Raw genomic sequence first — 23,934 nt, forward strand, 5'->3', positions numbered from 1 at the left:
GAGGGCGAGGGCGAGGGCGAGGGCGAGGGCGAGGGCGAGGGCGAGGGAGAATGAATCCCAAGCAGGTTCTGCACCGTCAGCGCAGAGCTGGATGTGGGGCTTGAACTCACGAACCATGAGATCACAACCTGAGCCAAAATCAAGAGTTGGACATTTAACCAACTGAGTCACCCGGATGCCCCTAAAACTCTTATTTCTAATGAAAGCAGTGAAATTATTCCAAAGGACCAAAAAGGCAAATGCTCCCTTTCTGTGACAAAAAATCATTATCTCTGACCCCTGAAAGCCAAAACAAACGTACATATATATTTAAAAAGCGTAAGACATTTATTCAAATAGGAAATAAAGAAGGGGCACCTGGGTAGCTCAGTCGATTAAGCATCCGACTTTGCCTCAGGTCAAATCACAGTCTCGTGGTTTGTGAGTTCGAGCCCTGCATCAGGCTCTGCACTGTCAAAGCCTAGGATTCTCTCCCTGTCCCCCCCACCCCCCAACTCTTTCCCTACCTTTCTCTCTTCCCTCCCCCTACTCTCTCTCTCAAAATAAATAAATAAACATTAAAAAAAAAAAAGGAAATAAAGGAGATAAGGAAAGGAGATCTTCCTTTTCTGATGGGGAAATCACTAGAGCAGTGGTCTCAAACGCTGGAGCGCATCACAATCGTCAGGATAGCTTACTGAACATAGAAGATGGGCCAACAACCCCAGCTTTATAATTCAGAATGTCAAAAATGGAGTCAGAGAATATAAATTCTTAGCAGAGCGATGGTGTTACTGTGGGCCCTATGGCCACATTTCCAGAATACCCACTGCAGATTACAGCCCATTAGTGCAGGGACTATGCATCTCTTATTTCCAATTCTGTTTCAGATTAGGCATCACCAAGCCTAGAAACACATTAAGTACATGATCCATATCAGGAATGGTGGCAGCCTTACTTACCTACTGTGACCAGGTTCTGGTAGTTCTCTAGCATCACGTTTCTGTATAGGTTTCTCTGAGAGAGGTCCAGTAATATCCACTCCTCCTGGGTGAAGTCCAATGCCACGTCGTCAAAGGTCACTGAAATCTAAATCATCACACCGGGTTGGCCTAAGAAACATCCCCACCAACGTTCACCAAAAAACCCCAAAGGAACACGTTTTTTCAGGATGGGAGACTCAATACTGATGCAGGGTTAGGAGATTTCTCATTATCATCTCATGGTTCTGTGGTCCTAGGTACTCTTCTCTCGATCTAGACTCACTCACTGCTCCTCTCCACTCATACGGTTTTAATGTCACCTTTTAAACATGAGTTTATCTCAGCATAACCAGAGTAGGAGCTCTCTTCTTATTTCCTTCTATTGCAATAGACTTCTGAGCACGCTACAGATTCTCGATAAACAACATAAAATGACTGAATTCTTTAAGAAAAGGACACTTACATCTTACCATGTCAGAGCACACAGCAAGGCGGAAGCCTGCACTTGAAATCCTTGAGCTTCAGGATTGATTACTGAAATACTGAGACTATTTTTCACTGTAATCCCTTTTCAATGAATTTCCACTTCCAGGGAAGCTTCAATTCGGGACTCAGTCCTTGCATGGGGCTTTATTTGCTTTAGGAAGCTCAGGACATAGATGTGCCTAGAAGGAATGTGTCCACCTGGTAGATGTAAATACAGCATTCTGTTGATTGATGTGATTATTTCTTACCTGATGATAATTTTTCAGCCAGACAGCCACCATCCTTTCTGCCTCTGTGTTTTCCTCATGAAGGGGAAAATGATCTCTAGAAAGATCTCAGGGAAAAAATAACACTTAGGTTCTTAGAATGCAACACAAGCATATCTCCCAGAATCACCCACCTGAAAGTCATTCCATCCTATTCTGAGAGTCCCGTATATCCCTACACACTCAAGAAATCTCATGCAAATACACACTATTGCCATAAAATACCAGAGTAGCCCAGCCACACCTGAAGCCACAAAAAGAATGTGCCAGACACACTGCCCATGTAGAAAGGGGCCACAGTCTTATTTTACAGGTATGGAAACCCAATCCCTGGGAAATCTGATTATTTGCCCAAGATAACAGAACTCATCAATGGGATTATGCAGCACCAACTCCCAAAGCACACACACCAGGAAGCTGACTTAGAGAACAGCATTCTCTGGCAAATTTTAGTTCTAATGAACCAGCAGCCTAACTGCTTAGGCCCAGATCCCTGGACCCTATACTGTATAGGGGTTACATTTAAGAATCCTCTGAAAATGAGAATCAACAATGACTTACCACGGGTCAAATCAATGGCTGCCATCCTGGGACACTGATGGTGAAATCTGCCTGATGCGAAATCTGATGCCAAGATCACTTCAGTGCAACTTAAGAATCTAAGTAAATATGGCAATTTTCATTACTCTTGACACAGGGTTAACTGGAGTTTTTCCACATCAATCATTAATCAGCAAGCATTACTAATCCATCAATCAAACATCATACATTACCTCTCTCTCTGCAGATGATATATGTGAGATTCACTAAAAATGGTATAATCTATGGTAGGAAAGTCAATAACATCGATTACAATTTCCTGAGGATATGTGACACATTTTCTCACTAGGAGCTCTATGTATATCAGCTCACTTGATTATCATAACAATTCTCTACAATAGGTATCATTAGCCCTACTTAATAGCTGATAAAATTAGAGAGATAGAACACTAATCATTTGTCCAACACCTTCCAATTAGTAAAAAAGAGATCCACAATTTAATGTAGATAGGCTTGTCTCTAATGTTTGATCTCCTGAGGTTCTTATTCCCAAATAATAATCAGACATCATTTTAGACTTGCATTGTCCATTTTGGTAGCCAGCAGCTACATATGCTATTGAGTATTTGATAGGCAGTTAGTAAAACAGGATTTTAAGTTTTATTTATTTTTATATTTTAAATGTAAAACTCATTTGCAGATTCACTTATTAGAGAACTTAAATATGGTTGGGTAAACTTACGTCTACTTTCTCCACTGTATTTATTACATGATTCAAACACATATCAAGTACATGTCACAAAAATTTTATGTCCAATGAATTCTGACTACTTGGTATGACGAAAATAATTTACAATAAATTTTTATATGGGTTACATGCTGAAATATTTTGAATAGATGGGATAAAGTGTATCTCCTTTTTTTTTTTTTTATTACAGGTATAGGAAAGCTTTGTTCATATACATGACCTACACATTTGTATTTCCATTGGACAGCACTGGCCTAGAATACTGCTGGATAGTACACAGAGGATAAAAATGAAGTGTTCTATTTGGTTAACACCCTTGGGCTTCATTTGATGGAGCTTAGAGTGGCTTGGAGCCCTGAACCTCCTTTTAAGTTATCATAATAGGCTTATTCCTTCATTCTTTCCACAAATAATTAAGAAATTGTGGTCTTGTGCTAGGCACTAAGTAGAAAACAGTGATATATACAGCAAATGTTCCAGGGCTTAATGGCCCAACATTCCAAAGAGACAACATACTCAATTATAAATGGATTCATCCAATCATTGTTGCAAAAATTCAAACAGGTGAGAAAATCGAGTATCCTATATACAAACACAAATGTATACACGAATATTTTGGATTTCTTTTGGGCAAGGTAAGGACAAATAAGGCAAGTAACCATAAGCTATTCTAAATAACCCAAAAAGATAAGAAAAATAATGGTGGAAAGGTTTTATAAAACTCAGAAGACATTACAAGTATTCAACAGCCTCAGTGGATCCTAATTGAGGCTCAGTTCAATTAAGGTTTATGGACTTCCTCTCACCCCGGCAAAGGAGCAATGCCAAATCAGACAGCTTCACACTGGTCTATTTAGAAGTCTTCCTGGAGAACCTCCTTTTCCTATTATCACTTCTGTTTTTCACCAAGTTTTTATGTCATTTTTATTCCTTTTTTTTTAACTTTTTAAAAATGTTTTTACTTATTTTTGAGACAGAGAGAGACAGAGCATGAGCAGGGGAGGGGCAGAGAGAGAGGGAGACACAGAATCCGAAGCAGACTCCAGGCACTGAGCTGTCAGCACAGAGCCTGACGCGGGGCTCGAACTCACAGACTGTGAGATCACGACCTGAGCCGAAGTTGGACGCTTAACTGACTGAGCCACACAGGCGCCCCTTTATTCCTTTCTTAACAAGGCTTCCTACTCACTTTATCTTTTAATCTGATACAGTTCAAAGGATAACTCCTACGTTAAAAATTAGTAATTTTTTAATAAATTAAACACAGAACAGCAGCCCAAATGCTGATCTACAGAATGCTATCCAAGTGATGACAAACACTGAAGTTCCAGTTTCATTACCATAAACCAAAATAACCCTCACAACCCGAGATACTTCATTCTATCCATGAAAAGACCAGAACCCTGAAATTACATGCTGCCACAAACACTGCATCTCAAATGCTTCGTAGAGATTGCACTTACTGCCAGGGGTCTCAAACTGAAGTCCTTTGGGCTGAACAGACCCAAATGTGTTTACTTTCATGCCACACCTGTACATTTTTCCTTTTGGTTTTTCTTTTTAACTGAGATATAAGTGCTATGCAATGAAATGCGTAGATCTTAAGTATTCTGAGGATGAGCTCTGACACTTATGTTTACTCGTGTAATGAGCAGTACAAGGAAAATACAGAATATATTCATCTCCCCAAAAAGCTGTCTGACAGGAGCATCCCCTGTCAGCATCTCCATTCTTTTGGAGAGCTCTTTGCATATTAAGGGTAGCATTACATCTGCTTGAAGAACATTATTTTCCAGTACGGTCACGGGGCCTGGCTCATTGAGGGCACCCAGTGATTGTTGACCAAGACCTACTAAGCTACTTTACATCACTTAATGTGTCTCCATCTAGATTACACTTAAAGAACAGTCTCTAACAAAGTATATATCCCAAGTGTTGGGAAATGCAGTTAATTATTCTAGAAATACAAGTGTATGGGGAATCTCAGTCTTCTGAGCACTTACCCACCAGCCAGGAATGTCTGCAAATTGAACACTTATTTCCTGTGGATACCTGGCTTGTCTGCATTCCAAATGCTTGCCCAATGCCTGCTGACCACCTCTGCCCCAGGAAACCCAGCCAACTTATTCACAAGCAATGGACTGCAATGATACCTTCACAAATAAGATGTGACTCAGTCTTGGGGAGAAGGCACCCCTACAAACCTTACCTTATTATTGTTCAATTCTAGGATAGAGTGCTCTTCACATCTTTGTAAACTCTTCCCATGTAGATCTAGAAATCAAGGAGAGATTTTTGTCTCCTGATCATACACCCAGACTTATACAAAATTGAGATGGACAGTGACTGCAGGAGGTACACTGGTAGAGATAAGATGTGGAGATTCATCAAGTGTGTGATTTCATCAAGTCTTTGTTCTGGAGCCAGGAGCTAAGCTCCCTGACAATGGGAAAGACGTTCAGCTGCGTTATGAAAATCAAGCTATCACCTGTAGCTCATTGTGAAGATAGGCAAACAAAAGCACTTGCTTGGGAGTCCAAGTAAATGCTATATTTGGCTGCTACCTCACTAGTGATGCATACAAGGATTCTTATGGCTGGACTTGCACACCAAATGACATGCTCAGATTTACTACGACAAGCTCAATTCAAGGTCTGAGAACCAGAAAGCTTCAAGACAGCTCTTAAAAAGCACATTTCTTGTGGCCACGGGACTCACACTGTTGAAAATCAAACATGAAATTTAATTGCACAGGTAAAAGTAACACCACAATTAGAATGGCTGTCTCAACTAGTTGTTCGTGTGAAAATTAGGGCACTGATGAGAGAGGAATGAGTACTTGAAAACTGGAATGGGGACATCTAGTCGGACCAACAGGAAGCTCACAATCTTGAATCCATAAGACACTGACTCCCATATCAGGGAATTATCCTGCCCTTTCGTTTCTGAAATGACCCTTCCTCTGCTTAAAAATATTGAGGAAAAATCTCACTTGGGTTAGAAGTCTTGGAAGCAAATGCTCCTCCTCAAGACCCACCCAAACCACGTGCTATGCCCCTGGTGACATTAGTTCAGTTCACTATCCACAGTAACAGGAATACAACACAGTGCAAGATAAAATAGCTTGCACAACAAAATAGTTCCAACTCCAGTAATATGGAGAAGAAATCTGGGTACCCTATGGGAGAAACAGTTGTAAGCATGCCAAAGCTAGAAGGCTGAAATACAACAAATAAACTGGGCCAAATTCACTGACATGGGTGCGCTTTTTAGACAGTCTGGGTTTCATACATTCTAGCTCATGGATCTGGGGAAAGCTCTAACAGCTTAGATGGCACCACAGACTCATTGGTGACCCACATACCAGCAGAAAGAGTTCACATACCAGCAGAACTCCACAACAAAATGTGAAGGAGCAAATCCTAGGGAGACAGGAATGTTGCAACGGATTTATCATGTGTGATACACAGCCCCCATTCCCCATCCCACCTTGAGGGAACAGAACACTCTTTCCAGAACTTTATTGAGAAACGGGTAAGTGGAGCACCTTCACCCTTGAAGCCTAAGTGGTTATTCTCCTCTATACTTCAGGTATGATTGTAGGTGATATACCATCACTGAGATGGACTCCCTGATTTCAGTAGGAATGATGAGGACCCAGAGTAGCAGAAGTCAAGTAGGCAACACTTAATTACCAAAGACATGGTGGGCACATGAACTGTCAAGACCAGTGAGAATGAAACAGGAAATCAGAATGCTTTGTCCTGCAGAGATCTTTAGTGGTGGCTAACTAATCAGAAACTAATTAGTCCCTTGCAATGAAACAGACAGGCAGCCTAGTATAGCAGAGGTCAACAAACTTCCTCTGAAGATCCATACAGTACATTTTAGGCAACGCAGGCCAAATAGTCCCTGTGCTATATTGAACTCTGTCATTGTGGTTTCAAAGAACCAATGAATACATTTAAGTTTGTATAAAGCTCTACGTACAAAAATAGCTGGAGGGCCAGATTTGACCCAGGGTCCACAGTATGCCAACCTGTGTACTAGAATTTTACTTGATGTCTGGAAGAATAAGTCTCTAATAACCAAAACTCTGACTTGACTCACCCCAGTGGAAAATCACAGCCCACTACCCAACTTCCAGACATAGACGAACAAACTTAGAACCCCTTCAGCAAAGGATTTTGCACCATCACCACAATCCATACTAAAAATCTTCATACAGATCCTTCATATAAGCATTCATGAGAATGACTGTACACGGGGGAAAAGAAAATACTATTCCACACCATCTCTAAGATGACACTAAGTACTAAGGATCCAATATATCACTGTGGCACACCACCAAGTCAAAGTGGAGGCTGGGGGTAGACAACTTTTTAAAAAGTCTTAACTCCAATGAACTCAGATTAAACCCAGCTGCAGCAAGCTACCACTCTGTGGATTTCTTTCACCAGCGGCTAAACGTGTAATTGCAATACAGACACTCTTGGCAACTGGCAGAATTCCCTGATCTCTGACCCATAGCGTAAGAACCATTATGGCAGGAAAATCCAAAAGGAGGATCCTGGAACTCCCACCACTGGACATAACCATCCAGGAATAATACCGACACTGCTGGGGGAACTGCAAAGACTAACGCCAACACCCAACGTACCCAAGGCCTGGAAGTAGGGGATTAGCCTTGAAGAAGTGAACGATGGACAATCACCTCAAGGCCAATTCCAGAAACCTAAACTAAACCTAAAATATACTGGGTTGACATGTTTTGTCTATGCTTGTTGTATTTGTTTATTTATGTGCATGTGTTTATTTATATATACTATATACTATACACTATATACTACACACACACACACACACACACACACACACACACACACACTAGCCTTTCACTTTCCCTATGTCCTTCCTGTTTTGATTAATATACAAATTATTACAGGGTAACATTACAATTTAGTCTTTAGGTAGCTGATTTTCGTGGCATGGGCCTTACTGACGTACATTCCTGTGGTGTTTCAACAATACTCCCTTCTCTGATTTTGTAAGCAGCCAGTAACAGAACCCGGTCTGTTTTAGAACCTGGGATTTTAGAACCCCAGAGCCAGCTGCTCTTGCACCCCTGCTATGTACTACCTCTGTCCTTTCAGACAAGAAGTCTACTAACTCTATACTGAACCCAATTGCCACTTTCTAAAATTCCAAGAAATAAAGAAAACATTTAAACACATCATGGAAATAAAATCACAAATAGCATTAAGTACAAGTTTTCAAAGAACATGTGACTCTTCCAAGTCAGTATTATGAAGAAAAAATGGCTCTGATCTAGCTTTATTTTTTGTTTAATATTTATTTATTTCAAGAGAGAACACACGCGCCAGCCGGGGAGGGGCAGACAGACGGGGAGAGAGAATCCCAGCAGGCTCCATGCTGTCAGCCCAACAAAGGGCTGGATCTCATGAGCTGAGCTGAAATCAAGAGTCTGAGGCTTAACCCATTGAACCACCCAGGCACCCCCCTGCTCTAGCTTTAAAGAGACTTAGAGACATAAAAACTTGTCATATAAACCTCGATTGTATCCTAGATCCCGAAACATCCAAAAACGTATTTTGAAACAATGTGAAAAACTTTAGTTTTTACAGAGCAGATATTAGATAACATTTTTCATTTTCTTGGGTGGAATCAATGTATTATGGTTTTAGTAGCACAATGTCCTTATATTTAGGAGATGCGCTACTAAGTACTTGAAGGTCAAGCATCATCTACAATTTATTTCCTATTTACTCTCAAACAGTCCACTGAAAAATACATTTATCTAGAGAGAGCAACCACGCAAAATGCAAAAATGGGTGAACCTACCTGAACGCACATTTCATAGCAGTAGTTGCTTACATTTCCTTCAGGTTTAAGATGTTATGAAAGAAAAATGTCTTTCCACTAAATGGAAAACAGTCCAAATGCCCTGTTAATGGGAAATCCAGTTATTCTGAAAATGGAGTATTCACGCCTCCATTCTTTTCTCCCGAAGTCCCTGGCTTGCAACTTGGTGGGAATGGACAGGCTCAGGAGGGTCTCAGGAAAAGCGACGTGAAAACTGTTTCTCTAGTACAAAGACCAGTGGAGCACGTGTGTATAACTAGGTACTGAAACATGCACACTACACACATCCGAGAAAGCATATCACCTGCCTAAGACAGTGTGTCCCGAAGAAAAGACGAGCGCAGACAAAGCCACATTCTCAGATAAAACTGCCTCTTGCCCACCGAAAGGAAACACAGGCCCCGCTGAACCAACTTTCCAGAACGCTCACCGGCCGGGTCCCTGAGGCTGCGAGTAACGCGGCGGAGTCTGGGCCACTCCCAGCAGCAGAAACTCTTTTCCTTTGGGACAAAAGTCACAAAGGCCGCTTGCACACTGCAGGACGGGCGAGCACAGTGGCCACGAACACCCCGCGCACGCGCCCTCCCAGCAGGACCACAGCGGCTCCGCGCTAGAACCGCCGGCCTCAGCGGCCTGTCGGGCGGTCTAGGCGGATGCGAGCCGCGCGGCCCGGCCGTTAAGCAAGACCACCGCCGACCCCGACTAAAACCGGCCTTGGACTCCCACCTCCTGCCTCCCTTCACGCCTTCCCCACCACGGCCGGCCCACGTCCGACCGCTACCAGCCCAACGGGCTCAACCCTGCGCCAAGAAGCTGCCGGAGACCCCGGCGAGCGCGTGACGCCACTTCCGCTTCCTGCCGGGAATCGAGGGGCGGGACTTCCACATCAAACGGCGGAACTGGGCTTCCCTCGAGCGTGGGCTTCGCGCTGGGCCTGAGGCCTGGATCCCGCCCGGAGGACAAGGCTGGGGCAGGAACCAGGTATGGGGGCGCGGCTACGGGTGGGGGCGGGGGCGGGGCGGGGGTGGGCGGAGGGCGAGGCCAGTTCCCCGCAGGGCGCCAATGGGTTCACCCCACAGCCTGCTCAGTAAATGGTTTCCTGCCGGCCTCCCTGCACGTCCCTTATCGTTAAGCCCGACAGTCCATCACAGTCTGTCTACCGCATTCAGTCCATCCCGTCTCTAGGCCTTGATTTCGTCATTGTCATTTACGTTGGACACGACGCTGAAGTCTAGTCGTTGATGCCTTGCTTTCATTGTTATGACAGTTCCTGTAAATCTTTCCTTTTTCTGTGTCAAATATGCATATCTGTTTTTGTGAGATCGCACTGATACCAGGCATTCTTCTCTTCAGGCATGGTTATAAAGTTGCTCCCCTAATCACGTTTGCTGTGGTTTTCATTGGATGGCCTTTGTGCAGGACTGAGTGTCACATCTATTCAAGACTTAGTGGAGGGGAATGGGAGGGAATGGAGGAAATGGGTGAAGGGGATTAAGAGATACAGTCTGAGTTATAAATAAAATAATGAAGACAAGAGATATAGCGTACCCATATTTGGAATATGGTCAATGTAACACTGTAACACCTTTGTATGTTGACAGATGCTAACTACACTTACTGTGGTGACCCTTTCATGGTGTGTATGTATATTAAAGCGTTATGTGTATGCCTGCAACTAATCCAGTATTGTATGTCAATTATTCTTCAATAAAGAGAAACATCGTTTTCATGTGCATCATCAAATGTGTTTTATGTATCTATAGAACTGGTCATCTCGGTTGCTATGTTAAAGTTTCATCTTTTATTTGAGAGAGAGAGAGCACGGAGGAGGGTCAGAGGGAGAGAGAGATCATCTTAAGCAGGCTCCATGTCCAGTTTGGAGCCCAAATGAGGGGCTTGATCTCAGGACCATGTGATCATGACCTGAGCCAAAATCGAGTCAGATGCTTATCCAACTGAGCCACCCAGGCACCCCTAATGTTTCATCCTTTACTGTACAAACATTTGTTTTTTTAAACATCCCCATAAAACTCAAATTTATTATTTTACATTAACATTATGGAAGTTAAAGAAAGTAATTAAGTTGTCTCATGGACTTGAAGGTGACTTCTTAATTCTCTCTCACTTCCTAAACCCCATGAAGCAGTCACTACATTTATAAGGTAAGTCAGCTTAGTGCTTGAAATCTAGATGAATATTAAGTTCTTCAGTTTGTCTTGTCGAATATTCACCATATTGACATAAATTAACCCCTTCAGATAAAGGTGAATTCAACTGTTTGCAATATTCTAGCATCCTTGAAAAGCCTTTCCCAGTCATCACAAGCATGAGGAGAAATTTAAGTATCTCTGTAGCAACACCTGTTAACATTTGCAAGAAGTCTCCTCCGAAAACCACATACTTGACATACAAAGAAGTTTTTACATTTGTCAGAGGTAATTTTGCTGAAGAGGCTGTAGCTGTCCATCTTCTCCGTGGTTATATTTATGATTAACTCTTTAGTTATGTCCACTTACCACATGGGTGTGGAAGTCTTCTGAATTGACTGTTTCATGCTCACGAAACTGACACACGTACCATTCATCACAGCTGTGCTCCCGGAAATGTAGTTCGAGGTCACTGCATGAGGAGAACTGTACATTGTGCAGCTCACACCAATAAAGGTGGTCAATAAAATGGGTGTCTGCAGTGTGCTGGCTGAGGTTCTCAAAAATCACCGTTTTATAGTCACAGTGTCTATAAATGTAGGGCTCGTCTTCACGCAGTTTGCGTGTTCGATCAGAAGCACGTTGGTAGAGAAACTGTCCTTGCATGCTTGACACACATCTGAATCAGTACACTTATGCTTCAGGATCATATGCTGATTTAAATCAGAAAAATATTTGCTGATAGGGTTTTGGGAGTAATGGTGGGGTTCGGAGCTGACAGTCAAGAAAGACTTCTGGAAGATGTCTTTGGTGCAAAATGGTGATTTTATTAATGCACAGGCACAAGACCCATGGGCATGAAGAGCTGTACTGGGGTCGTGATGGGTAACTCATTATATATCCTCAGGTTGGGAGGGGGTCAGGGATAGAGAAAGTCTCTAAGGTATTTTGGAAGCAAGGTTTCCAGGATCTTGAGGGGCTGGTTGTTGTTAGGAAAACATCATTTATGACTGTTAGTAAAACCTCAGCCATGAGAGCCTTCAGATGTATATCAGGGGCCATATGCTTGGAGTATAATTGCCAATATATACTCGGGGGTTAAAGAAAAAGGAGGTTTGCAAAGGAATTTTTATGTGTTTAAAGAGACTCACAGGATCCAGGTTGGGGCGGGGCAGACAGGATAATGTTAAGCCAAGATACCCTTTGCCCCTAGCAAAGTGTCATCATCAAGGCAGCTGAGCTCCTAGAGGGAGGTCACTCTGCCTGTTTCAAGGACTTGTCAGTGGGCTGTTGGCCATAAGGGAATTTAATTTTTTTTTTAATTTTTTTAACGTTTATTCATCTTTGAGAGACAGAGCATGAGTGGGGAAGGGGTAGAGAGAGGGAGACACAGAATCCGAAGCAGGCTCCAGGCTCTGAGCTGTCAGCACAGAGCCTGACACGGGGCTCAAACTCATGAACTGCAAGATCATGACTTGAGCTGAAGTCAGATGCTCAACCGACTGAGCCACCCAGGTGCCCCGGGAATTTGATTTTTCATTTGCCTTAGTTTCCCACATCACCATGGCAACCACTTAAACCCCCCTTACATCTTTTTTTTTTTAATTTTTTTTTTCAACGTTTATTTATTTTTGGGACAGAGAGAGACAGAGCATGAACGGGGGAGGGGCAGAGAGAGAGGGAGACACAGAATCGGAAACAGGCTCCAGGCTCCGAGCCATCAGCCCAGAGCCTGACGCGGGGCTCGAACTCACGGACCGCGAGATCGTGACCTGGCTGAAGTCGGACGCTTAACCGACTGCGCCACCCAGGCGCCCCAACCCCCCTTACATCTTGATGAGGGTGATATTAGGGCCTTTCTGGAGATTAGGCTATGGATAAGATTGCCTTTTTCTTGCAGTTTACTAAGTTATCTGTAAACTGAAGGAGACCCCTGTCAGTTTAACCATTTGTTTTCTGTCCTTTTCCTTTGCTCTTAGGCAGCCAGGAGTGTCTGAGGACCATCACACATATCCCACCTGGCTGGGGGGGTGGGGTAGGGGGGGAGGTGCTGTTAGCCTGTACTTTGCCCTCAGCTTGCCTTATGGTCCCTCATTACTGTTGAACTCACAAAGTTCACATTTCTAGATGCCACTGCTCTATTAGCTCTCAGTAAAGGCTACTTCTGCTGGGCCATCACATTCAAAGCTTGGCTCTTGCCAAGAATTTTGGAAAGCTTAGCTGGAGTCTCCCCTTCAGTTTGGTTGTGGAGACTATCAAGGAATTGTTTTCTGTCTCTGTATCATAATCTTCAGAAATTGCATGCACTTCTGCAGCAATTGGAACATCTTCAGCAGTGTGAATTTCTATAGGACTCTGCTCTTGAGTTTGTTGGTTGACTGATTCAGGTTGTAAAGGGCAAACATAGCTAGCCTCCTGTAGCCCAAGAGTAAACTATGACCTATATAAGCTTAGAAGGACCACAGAGTGTGAGATGCTGAACCAGTGTTTGTTTTGGGCTTTCATAGAAGTGCTGCTCCTGTTCTCAAAATATTAGTTCTGCTTAAAACCACATTTGCTGCGTTACTGAGAGATAAAACTCCCTCTTAACTGCTTGTTTGAGCTTCTGTAAACCTGCTTGGCGTAATCACCCTTCCCCATTCTCAGGCACCGCATTCTGTTCAAACTAGATAGAAGACTAATATTGTAAACAACATGATTCAGCATTCAACTAGCTAGAGTCAACAAGTTATATTTTAAAATTCTTCAGGACTGTGTGATTGGTGCCCGCCTCATATTTTAAAGACCTACAACACTGTGTGATTGGTGCCCGCCCTTTCAAACTGCCACCCTTTGCAACCCGAGTGGTCGATACAGCCTTTATGAGACATTCCCAAAGCTTGTTCGGGGCCAGACTTTCGGGACCTGTTGTATTTCCCTGTCTGGCCCGGCCGTAATAAACTTGTTTTGATCCTGTTTTTGCTGTCCGAAGTTCATAAGTGATCACGACCTGTTAGTGTCAGGCGTTGGGCGGGGTAAAGATAGGAGTTAGAGTCAAAAAGAATTTTTGCAGTTTAAGGCTTTATTGGGAACTAAGGTTCCGGGCGAGGTTCCGTGACTCAAGGAGTGAGAGGAGTCAGGGAAGTCGCCCCCGGGTATGGTGGGGTAAGGTTTTTAAGCTGCAGCAGTTCCCGGTTTAGGTTCGGGTGGGTCTTTCTTTCGCGGCAGGTTGTGCTGTTGCTCGGTAATTGGTTGACCTTCAGTTTCTTCCGGTGTGCTGGCAAGAGGGCTGTCCCCTTCCAGGGACATCCTAACAGGACCTACAACAAGGTGAGTCACACACTCTTCACAAATTTCAGTATCAGCAGATTTTTTTTGTGGGAAAGGCAGTGTGGTCTAGAATTCTAAGTAGAGGACTGGGAGCCAGGTAGTAATGGTTTTTCTTTCTGGCCTTGATTCCATCTGTAAATTTTGGGAAGTCATTTGATGTCCCTCTATGAGAATCGTCATTTTTGGTGTCAAAATAAGTTTGGTTGTCTCATGGAACAGACACCAAAACAATGGCCAGAAAAAATTCCATTGAATCCACCCGCAATTCTGCAGTTTTTATAAGACTATCTGCATTTCCTGCTTGGATTTAAAAAGTCTCTTCAAACGGTAGATTTTATTCAGATTTTATAATTTTCTTCTTAAACATATTTAACGGCATTTAAATCTCTAATCTGAATGGAATTTATTTTGACATGTAGTGTGTGATAGTGGATCCAGTCACATTTTTTTCCTCCAGAGAACATGGCTAATTGTTTTAGGACGACTTATTGATAAACCGTTTGGCATACTGAATTGGAATTCCATCCTTTTTTTAAAATTTTTTTTAATGTTTTTATTTATTTTTGAAGGAGAGAGAGAGAGACAGAGCATGAGTGGGGAAGGAGCAGAGAGAGAGGGAGACACAGAATCAGAAGCAGCCTCCAGGCTCTGAGCTGTCAGCACAGAGCCCAACGCGGGGCTCGAACTCACGGACCGTGAGATCATGACCTGAGCCGAAGTCAGACGCTCAACCGACTGAGCCACCCAGGCGCCCCTGGAATTCCATCCTTATTTAAAAAACAATTATTATAATTTTTTTTAATGTTTATTTATTTTAGAGAGAGAAAGACAGAGCATGAATGGGGGAGAGGCAGAGAGAGAGAGAGAGAGAGAGAGAGAGAGAGAGAGAGAATCTGAAGCAGGCTCCAGGCTCCAGGCTCTAGCTGTCAGCATGGAATCCAACGCGAGGCTCGAACTCACAAACTGTGTGATCATGACCTGAGCCAGAAGTCGGACACATTGGTTTCAAGAACTCTTGTGTACTATTAATATATTAATATATTTATGTATGTGCGTTATGCACTCTTGATTATGGTAGCTTTATATGTTTTAATATGTCATGGTAAATATATAATGTTAGGGAATATTTGTTGTATGTTATGCAGTAGGTGTTCAGCTTGGCCTTCTTCACAGGTCAGCTGGTAGTGTATGCAGACAGGTGGGATTAGTATTAGGGTCTGTGTGTTTGAAGGAGCAAACACTTCTTTCCATCTAATTGAGAGGCTTCTTTCACTAGATAAAGATCTTCTGCTGGGTTTCAGGGATGGTGGCTTTGCCTCTGGGATCAAGTTGAGTGGGGTTGGAGCCATGTGATACCACAGCTCCTGGATCTGTAGAAGGGCCTGTGGTTGGAAATCCTATTAATAGGGAAAAGGACCTTATCTGGGTCCTGGGAAAACAGGACTGCCTCCAGGACCTTGGTCAGGGCTGGCACAGGGTCTTCAGGGTCCACAGGTGGCAGTGGTGGGGTTTTGGAGGGGTGGGGGGTCCAGAGCCTATTTCCAAGAAAGAATTCTTGAGACATCTTGGTGCAAAAAAAAGTGGTTTTATTAAAGCACAGGGACAGGATCCATAGGCAGAAAGAGCTGCACTGGGGTTGTGAAGAGTGGCAGGTTATATACTGTGGAGTTGGGGGAGGTAAAGGCAAAAGGAGGGCCTCCTGAAGGACTTTTACGTGTTAAAGAGGACTCACAAGATGCCAGGGATCTTGCTATTGTCAAGCTAAGGTTGTTTTCCCTCTAGTAATGCATTAACATTAAGACAGTAGGAAGTTGCTGGAGAACTGTTATACTCTGTATTTGCCTCAAGCATTTGTTACTGGGCTGCTGGTTAGAAAGAAATTTAATTTTACCTGTCATCTCCTTCTTGCCTTTGTTCCCCCTATCACTTTGGAGGGGAGGGTGATATCAGGGCTCTAGGAAACTGAGTACACAGGTTTCTGGAGATTAGGCTATTGATAAGATTGCCTTTTTCTTGTAACTTACTAAGACATTTGTAAACTAATGGAGATTCCTGTCCTGTTTGACTGTGATCTGTATCAGTTAACCATTTGTCTTCTTTCCTTTCCTTTGTTCTTGGGCAGCCAGGAGTGCCTGTGGAATATCACACACATCCCACCTCGGGATGGGGGGAGGGCAGGGTTTGGTGGGGGGGGGGGTGTTGTGCTAGCTTGTGCTTGACCCTCAGCTTGCCTTATGGTCCCTCATTAGCTTGGCTATTTTCCCAGTTGTGTGGAAAGGTATGGCTCTCTCACTAGCCATGTGTGACTAGCTCCACAACGCAGCTCAGAGGAGCTGCAGCCATGTCATAGAGCTGCCTGAGGTTCCACATCCATGACCGAGTCCTGTAGGCCTGCTTCAGTGGGCACTGATAGATGGGGCTCCCCCTCGGTCCCTCTGTGGGCATGATTCTTCCTACATCATGTCTCAGAGTCTGGCCCTGGGTTGTGGGCTGCTTCAAAATCTACAGGGACACAGATGGACACCAATCCTTCTGGATTCCTCTATGGGAAGACCACAGCTGAGAGAGACTAGAGCTGGGTCATAGGCTGGCTGTTCAAGGTCTGCCTCTCAGAGTGAGGTCAGCAGGCCTGTTACCTGAGGCATGGGTGGATGTGTCTCCTTCCAGGGCCTGAGGGATTTTGCTGGTGCCATGGCCAAATGGGGCTGTAGCCAAGTCCACATGGGGTTATGGCTGTTTCCAGGTGTGTACCTGGGACCACGGTCAGTGAGCTGACCACCCGGGCACAGGTCTACTTTTTCAAAATGCCCCTTTGCATTCTAAGGCTCTTCTGGGATTTTGCTGAAACTCCCACAAATGGGGAGGGGGGGGGGGGTGTCTCTAGAATTTAGAAAAGGCAAGGGAACAAACTTTCTCAAGCACCTCCAGAGAGAAAGCAGCCCTGCTGATGCATTTTAGACTTCTGACCTCCAGAAACATAAAATAATAAATGTGTGTGATTTTAAGCCACTCAGCTTAATGGCAAGGTGTTACAGCTTCAAAAGGAAATTAATACACCTCTCTTCCAAAATCTGCCCCCTTTATTGCCACTGGCTAGGTCACAGCCTCATCATTCATCATCTCTCCCTTCGACCACTTCAACCATCTCCTAACTGTCCCCTCTGCCTCCACTTTCTCCCACTCAGAGTAATCCTGAGGTCCTCATGCTACACCTGTGTTTACGCGTGGCACCAGTGCTCCATTGCTTTCAAATCCTTAATATATCAAAGTAGACTCTCAATAGTCTGTCCTCCGTCTACATATCTAGACTTATTTCCAATAACGCAGTCATCAGTTCCATATACCCTCCTGAAACACCTCGGTCTTGAATTTCTCCATGTTAATGTGTATGTGGTTCCTTTCTCCTCTAGGTTCCTCTCTCCTCTCTACTTCCTACCCAACCCATTCTCCAGTTAAGCTTCTAGCGATCATTTGGTGCTCAGTGCTCAGTGTATTCTCCCACAAGAAGTTTTTGGTGAATCCCAAGTGTTGGTGATGATGTGGAAAATGTGGATCATCACTCATTTCTTGGGGGAATGCAAAGTAGCGAAGCCACTTTGAAAAAGCAGTTTAGCAGATTCTTACAAATGAAATGCAAATTTACCGTGTGACTCAGTAATTACACCATGAGTTGTCTACCCCGAAGAAATGAAAACACGTGTCAACACAGAGACACACATGCAAAAGTTCACCCATCATAACCCCAAACTGGAATATCCAAGTGTCTACGAACTCTGGATAAATAGGGCTACATTTATTTATACATGTGAGTATTATTCTGCAAACATAAGAAACAAAATGCTGATATGTGTTTTCTACATAGATAACCCTCAAAAATCGTTACGCCAAGTGAAAGAAGCCAGAATCAAAAGACCACATATTATATGATTCCATTTACATAAAATATCTAGAAAAGGCCAGTTTATAGAGACAGGAAGCAGATAAGGCATTGCCTAGGACTAGGTGGGAGTGACATTAACTGCAAATGGAGACAAGGGAACATTTTGGAGTGTTAGAAATGTTCTAAAACTGCATTGTGGTGATGGTTGCATAACTCTCTGTTTACTAAAATTATTGAATTTACATTTTGAATGGGTGAATTTAATGGTATGCAAATTATACCTCAATTTCATTAAATAAATTAAAAAAAATTTTTTTAACATTTATTCATTTTTTGAGAGACAGAGCACAAGGTGGGAGGGGGAGAGAGAGAGAGAGAGAGAGAGAGAAAGAGAGAGAGAGAATCCGAAACAGACTCCAGGCCCCAAGATGTTCAGCACAGAGCCTAACGTGGGACTTGAACTCATGAGCCATGAGATCATGACTTTTGCCAAAGTCGGACGCTTAACCTACTGAGCCACCCAGGCACCCCTCATGAAATAAATTTTTAAATATTTTCTCTGGAATTACTCAAGATGACTTGAAAACTTTTTACCTTTCTTTTCAATAGGTTCTTTTATACACCAACATTATTATGCTCACCACTCCGTATTACAATCATGTTTACCTCTTTGGTCCCCTCCTCAATTTGTAGGGACAAATTACAAATTAGACAATAATTACACACTGCTAGAAACTTAATGGAATCAAAGTGAATTGAACCCACCCCAATATTATTGAAAAATTATTATTTTTTTCAGTAATTTCAAGATCTAACTATATATGTATGTATATATATCTATATTGCTATAGATATATAGATTAGATATAGATATAGATATAGATATAGATATAGATATAGATATAGATATAGATATATCTCCAATACTTGTTTTTCGTTCAGTTTGGTTTTGTCCCAAAACCAAAAATTCCAACTATGATATTGTTTTAATTCCCTTCACAGGGAATTAATTGACTTCATTAGGGGTCCTCAGAAACAGACACTGAGCCAATGATTCATGTGCAAGTGCTTTACTGGGAGAAGTAAGGAACAAGGACATGGGTTAGAGACAGGAGAAGTGATACAGGGAACAAAATATATCCAATAAAGCATACCGTAAGTCAGCTCCCACAACAAGCGAGCAGAGTTTTCATCCTGTGGGAAAATACTGGAAATTGGCACAAAATGGAAATATGAGAATTATCACAGCTAAGGAGTAAAGAAGATGGTATACCTCACACCTCTCCATCAAGATCTGTCCATGCTGGGGCATACTTCTCTGTTACTTCTACCCCCATGCACCTGTTGCTGAACATTGGCAGTCATAACATTGTTATGCGGCGGAGAAAGTAAAAGGATCCCGGGGAATGAAGGAGAAATGCTGATACCTTCTACTACTCCATTCTTCACTGCAGACTCATTTCTATCAAAATTCTTTTTAACAAGTGAAGTGAGTTCTGAATACAATTCACAAGTGTGTAACTACAACTCCTGATAATACCTACTATGAATTCTCTCCCCCCAAAATAGTCTTAGTCTATTGTAATCATTATTACATGTTTTAGGATCTTGGGGGCATATCTTAAAACCACAATAATGGGGAAATAAAGGTCCAATAGAACATGAAATGGGCAGAGAACAAGAAGAAAGGAAGGAAAGAAGGCAGAAGAAAGACAAATATGAGGCAATATCTCAGTGATATCCTATGCAATATGTTGCCTACAAACCTGAACAAATGAGGTTTCAAATCAAGATCCCTACTCTTATTTTTTTTTTTCAACGTTTATTTATTTTTGGGACAGAGAGAGACAGAGCATGAATGGGGGAGGGGCAGAGAGAGAGGGAGACACAGAATCGGAAACAGGCTCCAGGCTCTGAGCCATCAGCCCAGAGCCCGACGCGGGGCTCGAACCCACGGACAGCGAGATCGTGACCTGGCTGAAGTCGGACGCTTAACCGACTGCGCCACCCAGGCGCCCCAAGATCCCTACTCTTAAAGTTGAAAATCCACATCAGTGTTTTCAGGAACACTAAGATAGCAAACTTAGGAGCATGGGATCATATTCAGGTTTCCATGTTGGGATCCATCCCAATCTCAATCTTTTTGAAAAAGAGGGAAAATATCTTAAGTAAATGTCAAATACATAAATTTACAGATGTAGATCAACAAGCACAGTCTTGATATGGCAAGCACTTTGGTTATGACTATTGTATGGTTTCCATTCTGTTTCCTCCAGGGAGAAACAAACTTACAACCAAATGAAGGTGAAGGATGTCAGCATTTGAGAAGACAGTTTTGGGAGGAAACCATGCAGGCACTTGCTATAAGTGCTTCACATCAAGTATTAAAAATCTCAGGAATGACTGTAGGAAAGCTAACCAGAGATAGAATGTTATGGGCTGCAAACAGGGAAGACAAACGAAAAAAGGAATTACTGAAGAGATTATTGAGGAGAAACTAATACAAAACCAAAACCAAATGAAGGCAAAGTCATGGGGATTTTGAGAATAGAAGAAGTGAGGCATGTCTTTTAGGGGAGGAAGAAAACCAAGAGATTTATATGCACAATTATTTGCCTTTTGGAGCTCACAGTGTCTACTTGGTTCTGAGGCCAGTGGCCCATCATGGACAAAGGGCTCCACGACTATGGAGTCTTCTCAGGGCCCCCTTCACATCCTTGTTCCTGAGGCTGTAGATGAAGGGGTTCATCATGGGGGTGACCACAGTGTACATCACTGAGGCAATTGGGATTCTCTGGGAAGAACGGATCCCAGCAGGACTGAGATAGAGCCCCAAACTTGCCCCATAGTACAAGGAGACCACAGAGAGATGTGAGCCACAGGTTGAAAATGCTTTATATTTTCCTGCTGCAGAGGACATTCTCATTAAAGAGGAGACGATCAGAGAGTAGGAAAAGAAGATCCCAGTCAGAGGAAACACACCCAGTATGACAGTCGACACATACAAGAAGATATTATTGATACGAGTGTCAGAGCAGGCTACCTGGAGAATCTGAACCATTTCACAGAAGAAATGTGGAATTTCCGTACCTGTACAGAAGGTCAGCCGCCTCACCAGTAGGACATTAATCAGGGAGACCCAGAAAATGATGAGCCAACACACCAGAACCAGCAGGCCACAGAGTCGTGGGTTCATAATGACTGTGTAGTGCAGGGGGTGGCAGATGGCCACAAACCGGTCATAGGCCATCACGGTCAGGAGGAAACCATCCATTCCAGCAAAAATCATAAAAAAATACAGCTGAGTGAGGCATCCAGGGTAGGAGATGTCTTTGCTCTGTGCCTGGATGTTTACCAGCATCTTCGGGACAGTGGTGGAAATGAAACAGATGTCAACAGAGGACAGGTTAGAGAGGAAGAAGTACATGGGGGTGTGGAGGTTGGAGTCAGAGAGGGTGGCCAGGATGATGAGCAGGTTTCCTAGCACAGTGACTAGGTACATGAACAGAAACAAGCCAAAGAGGAGGGGCTGCAGTTCTGGGTCATCTGAGAGGCCCCGGAGGAAGAATTCTGATATTCTGGTATGGTTTCCTGCTTCCATGTGTCTGATGTGTCTCCTAGAGAAGGAGTGAAAAGAAATATTTAGTGCCTAGCCAACTGGGACATCAGCCAGTCATTACCTTTATAATACCATCTTTAAATTTTTTTTTCAACGTTTATTTATTTTTGGGACAGAGAGAGACAGAGCATGAACGGGCGAGGGGCAGAGAGAGAGGGAGACACAGAATCGGAAACAGGCTCCAGGCTCTGAGCCATCAGCCCAGAGCCCGACGCGGGGCTCGAACTCCCGGACCGCGAGATCGTGACCTGGCTGAAGTCGGACGCTTAACCGACTGCGCCACCCAGGCGCCCCAATAATACCATCTTTAAAAATTGTTTAATGTTTATTTATTTTTGAAGGAGAAAGAGAGCATGGGCAGGGGAGGGGCAAAGTGAGAGGGAGACACAGAATCCGAAGCAGGCTCCAGGCTCTGAGCTGTCAGCACAGAGCCCAACGCAGAGCTTGAACTCATGAACTGTGAGATCGTGACCTGAGCCAAAGTCAAATGCTGACTCTGTCAGTAACCGACTGAGCCACCCAGGCGCCCTTCTAATACCACCTTTAGGTGGACATCCTTCACCCTCCATTAGTTCTTCCAAAGGTAAGATTCGCTCAGTCAAATGGTAGCTCATTTTCAATCTAAATGTTCTTAGGTGTCCTTTTAAAAATTTAGCAGACATCTCTTTTTATCTCCTATTCACTGATCTAATTCTATTTGACGCCATGTACATAAACCAATTTCTTCTATGACCATTCAAAATAACTGAAGACATTGAATGTCTTTCTTTGATAATCTCCACTATTCAAAGACCTGTATACTAGTTACTTAATGTGTATTCTCAAGTCAAATAGCCTTAATTTTATGCTTCGTATCAATGTGACATAACTATTGTCTTATTATTTTTCATTCTAAATATGTGGTTATGGATATTAACTTCTTCGAGGATTCAAAGGGCTCGGGTGCAGTAAATAAATGATAGTTTTTTGGTCAATAAATGATAGCTTTTTATTTATTTTTTTTTTTATTTATTTTTGGGACAGAGAGAGACAGAGCATGAACGGGGGAGGGGCAGAGAGAGAGGGAGACACAGAATCAGAAACAGGCTCCAGGCTCTGAGCCATCAGCCCAGAGCCTGACGCGGGGCTCGAACTCACAGACCGCGAGATCGTGACCTGGCTGAAGTCGGACGCTCAACCGACTGTGCCACCCAGGCGCCCCAATGATAGCTTTTTAAAATCAACCTATTCCTTTTTACTTTTGATATACAACTCTCCCAAAAGACAGCATACAGCTGTGGTTTAGAACACAGGATCTGAGTCAGACTTGCTGGAATAGAAATTTGGTCTACCAACTTACTCTCTGTGTGACCCTGAGAAAGTTAATCTCTCATAGCTGCAGATAGTACACCCCTACAATGGAAGTGGTAAGTGTTCCCTACACCATAAGCCTGGTGAGTGAAGTAAATGAGATGATGCACGTAATGTTTCTACTGTGATTCTTGTGACATTCTGTGGACACTTGATAAATGTGAGATTCTGTTACCATCACTGTGGTCTGTCTGTCTTCTATGGCTATTGCTTACCAATATTAAACTGAGAGAGCCATCAGAGGTGGAACTCTGATCATTATAAACACAGCAGGCCTGGTAGCTCTTTTGAACACCATCAAGTACTTCTAATTAATGAAGATCCTATGCCTCCCTCTTTCAAATACCATCTGCCAAGTGGACTCATCCAAGAACAGGGAAGAGCAGATGGACTACATAGATTTAAAAAAAAAGGTGAAACAAAAGCACACACACATTAAAGGAAAACACGAAACTTGTATGGGAGGGTGTGCTCATGTGCACTCACTCTAGAGCAGGGGTGTGTTATATTAAAACTTAGCACTTTAATTGCAGAAAAATAATCAATAGATTTCATCAAAAATATGCAAAAATTGGGGCACCTGGGTGGCTCAGTCAGTTAGGCATCCGACTCTTGGTTTCAGCTTAGGTCACGATCTCCCAGTCACAGGATCAAGCCCCACATAGGGCTCTATGCCACCCTGGGCCTGGAGCATGCTTGAGATTCTCTTTCTCTCTCTCTCTCTCTCTCTCTCTCTCTCTCTCT

The 23,934-nt window shown here is 43.2% G+C and overlaps 2 protein-coding genes, 1 long non-coding RNA gene and 1 pseudogene across 3 annotated transcripts in view; 1 reads left to right on the forward strand and 3 right to left on the reverse strand.

Moving 5' to 3' along the window:
* LOC121013930 (zinc finger protein 426-like) overlaps nt 1–9,618 on the reverse strand; it is a 15,979-nt gene extending 6,361 nt beyond the window's left edge. The window contains exons 1-4 of the mRNA XM_040449803.1: nt 8,865–9,618; nt 2,276–2,373; nt 1,697–1,782; nt 942–1,068 (exon numbers count right to left, since the gene is read on the reverse strand). Of these exons, the coding sequence (XP_040305737.1) occupies nt 942–1,068; nt 1,697–1,782; nt 2,276–2,373; nt 8,865–8,881 (328 nt within the window). The 5' untranslated portion in view covers nt 8,882–9,618. The remainder of the gene's footprint in view (nt 1–941; nt 1,069–1,696; nt 1,783–2,275; nt 2,374–8,864) is intronic.
* A 118-nt stretch (nt 9,619–9,736) lies between these two features.
* On the forward strand, nt 9,737–10,623 carry LOC121013945 (uncharacterized). Its single transcript, XR_005782990.1, has 2 exons — nt 9,737–9,866; nt 10,239–10,623. It is a non-coding gene; the product is annotated as an uncharacterized LOC121013945 (long non-coding RNA).
* A 277-nt stretch (nt 10,624–10,900) lies between these two features.
* LOC121013836 (zinc finger protein 639-like) lies at nt 10,901–15,905 on the reverse strand (annotated as a pseudogene).
* Nucleotides 15,906–20,251: 4,346 nt separating this feature from the next.
* On the reverse strand, nt 20,252–21,920 carry LOC121013936 (olfactory receptor 7D4-like). The gene has a single exon (XM_040449811.1). The coding sequence runs from the start codon at nt 21,820–21,822 to the stop codon at nt 20,884–20,886; it is 939 nt and encodes a 312-aa protein (XP_040305745.1). The 5' UTR covers nt 21,823–21,920; the 3' UTR covers nt 20,252–20,883.
* Between the last annotated feature and the right edge of the window lie 2,014 nt (nt 21,921–23,934).

Source organism: Herpailurus yagouaroundi, unplaced genomic scaffold, assembly GCF_014898765.1.
Source record: "Herpailurus yagouaroundi ecotype Mexico unplaced genomic scaffold, PumYag 200, whole genome shotgun sequence".
NCBI classification, from domain to species: domain Eukaryota; kingdom Metazoa; phylum Chordata; class Mammalia; order Carnivora; family Felidae; genus Herpailurus; species Herpailurus yagouaroundi.

Bases quoted from the DNA above. Each gene is read 5' to 3' on its own strand.
- LOC121013936 (XM_040449811.1), bottom strand. From the start codon at position 21,822: ATGGAAGCAGGAAACCATACCAGAATATCAGAATTCTTCCTCCGGGGC.